The sequence below is a fragment of the Etheostoma spectabile genome, chromosome 20 (assembly GCF_008692095.1).
Source record: "Etheostoma spectabile isolate EspeVRDwgs_2016 chromosome 20, UIUC_Espe_1.0, whole genome shotgun sequence".
NCBI classification, from domain to species: domain Eukaryota; kingdom Metazoa; phylum Chordata; class Actinopteri; order Perciformes; family Percidae; genus Etheostoma; species Etheostoma spectabile.
The window spans coordinates 11,755,371-11,757,557 of NC_045752.1; the positions used below are offsets into that span (position 1 = coordinate 11,755,371).

Consider the following 2,187-nt stretch of genomic DNA (forward strand, 5'->3'; position numbering starts at 1 on the left):
GGGGGGATACATCTAATCATACGTGATAATCAGACAGCTATTTATGAAAGAAGCAGCCAGTGAAAAGAAAATGCAGCTGTAACTGTAATGCTGTTTCTCCTCTAAATCCACTTCAATCAGTTCCCGCCTCTGCTCTAACAGAGACAAGTTTAGCTCCGAGACAGAAAAAACGTCACAGGCCATCACTGTAAAGAGGCTCTCCTGAGGCCGCCCAAAATAGCTACTCAAGTAGTAGTGGTGACGCAACCAAGTCCATTCTGACTGTAGCTCTCGATTATTAGGCAGTGAAGATGTGTGGCATGTGTGGCATTTTCTGGCACATCTAAATCCGTGGAGATGTTCACCCCGTTCATTGGGTCAATTTCAAGTACAAGCTCTGAGGTGTCATTACCCTCACAAATGTGGCTATAAGCTGGCACTTTGTGTATAAAATGCTGAACATTTACTCTAATTGAAATGTCTCAACAATTGCTGGATTGATTGACATGAAATCACGCTCAGGATGAATTGTAATAACTTTGGTGATCTCCTGACTATTCATCTAGCACAATCATCAATTTTAACTTGTCCCACCCTTTGGTTTATAATTAAATACCTGCAAAACTAATGACATTCAGCCCCCGCTGTATTTTGTGGTAATGATAAACTGCAAATGTTAGCATGCTGACACCCTAAACTAAACACTAAAACTAACATTTCAGTTAAACATCAGCATTGTCAATGTAAGCATGTCAGCATGCTGACGTTAGCATTTAGCTCAAAGCACCACTGTTCCAAAGTACATCCTCACAGAGCTGCTAGCATGGCCATAGACTTGTTGACTGACAAAGTCTAAACAGCCACCAAAGATAAATGAACTCAGGACACGTTGCTTCAACACTTTGTGGAACAAAGTTGAGTCCACCCTGATTCCCCTTCCACTGCCGGGTATTGTATTTCTTTTTGAGAATATATTTTCATCACACAATATGGATTTCAAATAGCTTACATGAACAAATCAAATCAGACCAGTCTCTTGGTGTCATGAGTCTCTGTGCGTCCAAGAGTGAAAGCTGTTAATACAAAATGCTGCTTTGCTCTACAAAGTCAGAGTCACTCATGGAATCATGGGAAGAGTGCTGAAGCTTGAAACTCCATTTGAAAGTCTTGTCAATCACACTGTCTGTGGTCACCATGGCAACAGCACATGAAGCCATGCAATTTTAACTGTGTCCAATCTCAAGACTTTGAGGATTAATACATTTGGAACAGAATGATTGTGTGTGTGCGTATATATATATATATCAAAGTATTATATAGGCTTGTTTGTGTCTCATCTGCCTGTACTTCTGTATAGCTCATTTATCATCAAGGAATTTCAGGGAGTCAATTTGTCTTACACTGCGCAGAGGAGAAACAAATAAACACTCACTTGACCCCTGCAGAGAAGCTGACGACGGGGAAGAAAAGCCCATCAGTGTTGAAATTTTCGAACATGCCTTGAACGGGCTGTCCGTTGATCCTGAAAGAGATGCTGGGAGCTCCCAGGTCCAGACAACAGCTCACCACATCCTCTGAGGTCAGGATGTGCTGGTTCATAGACGCAACTGCCCGCGGGATACGACCTGTTCAGGCAACATACGCACGCACACACACACACACACGCACACACAACCCAGTGAGTGTTGCTGGCACAGATCACGTCTCTCACACACACGCACATTTGTACACACAGTCACACACACTCTGGGCAAGGATATCATCCCTGCAGGGCACTGATCCTGTCTAGACACACCCTGGCTGTAGCCCAGGGTTACCACTAATACATTAGCTTATTATGATATCATCTGAGTTACAAACTGAATTGTATTCCTCTCACTGACCTGACCAGAGGTGGAGTCCATCAAAACCATACGAGTAGAGGTCATCTCCGACTCCATTGCCTCCCCATCCCTCTCCTCCTCCAGGGTAGGGAGCGTAGCCTTTGGCGTTGGCCCAGCCCACTCTCAAGTGGGTGGGCTCGCTGGTCACAAAGTGGTCCACCTGGTCAATCGTCAGCTCATAGTACCACTTCTTATACTGAGCTGAGCCCTCGCTCACCCCAAGGAAGATATTTGGTCTCATACTGGCAATGATGTGAAACATGAAAACTTTAGTTATCCCTCAGCAGTGAGTGAAACAGTCTTTATATATATATATATATATATA

The 2,187-nt window shown here is 43.8% G+C and overlaps 1 protein-coding gene across 13 annotated transcripts in view; it reads right to left on the reverse strand.

Annotated features, from left to right (window-relative positions):
* Positions 1-2,187, reverse strand: part of LOC116669685 (ryanodine receptor 3) — a 109,869-nt gene that overhangs the window by 60,969 nt on the left and 46,713 nt on the right. For all 13 annotated transcript variants that reach the window (XM_032499668.1, XM_032499664.1, XM_032499663.1 and 10 more), the window contains 2 exons: positions 1,863-2,104; positions 1,412-1,604 (listed from right to left, as the gene is read on the reverse strand). In XM_032499668.1, coding sequence (XP_032355559.1) covers positions 1,412-1,604; positions 1,863-2,104 — 435 coding nt within the window. The remainder of the gene's footprint in view (positions 1-1,411; positions 1,605-1,862; positions 2,105-2,187) is intronic.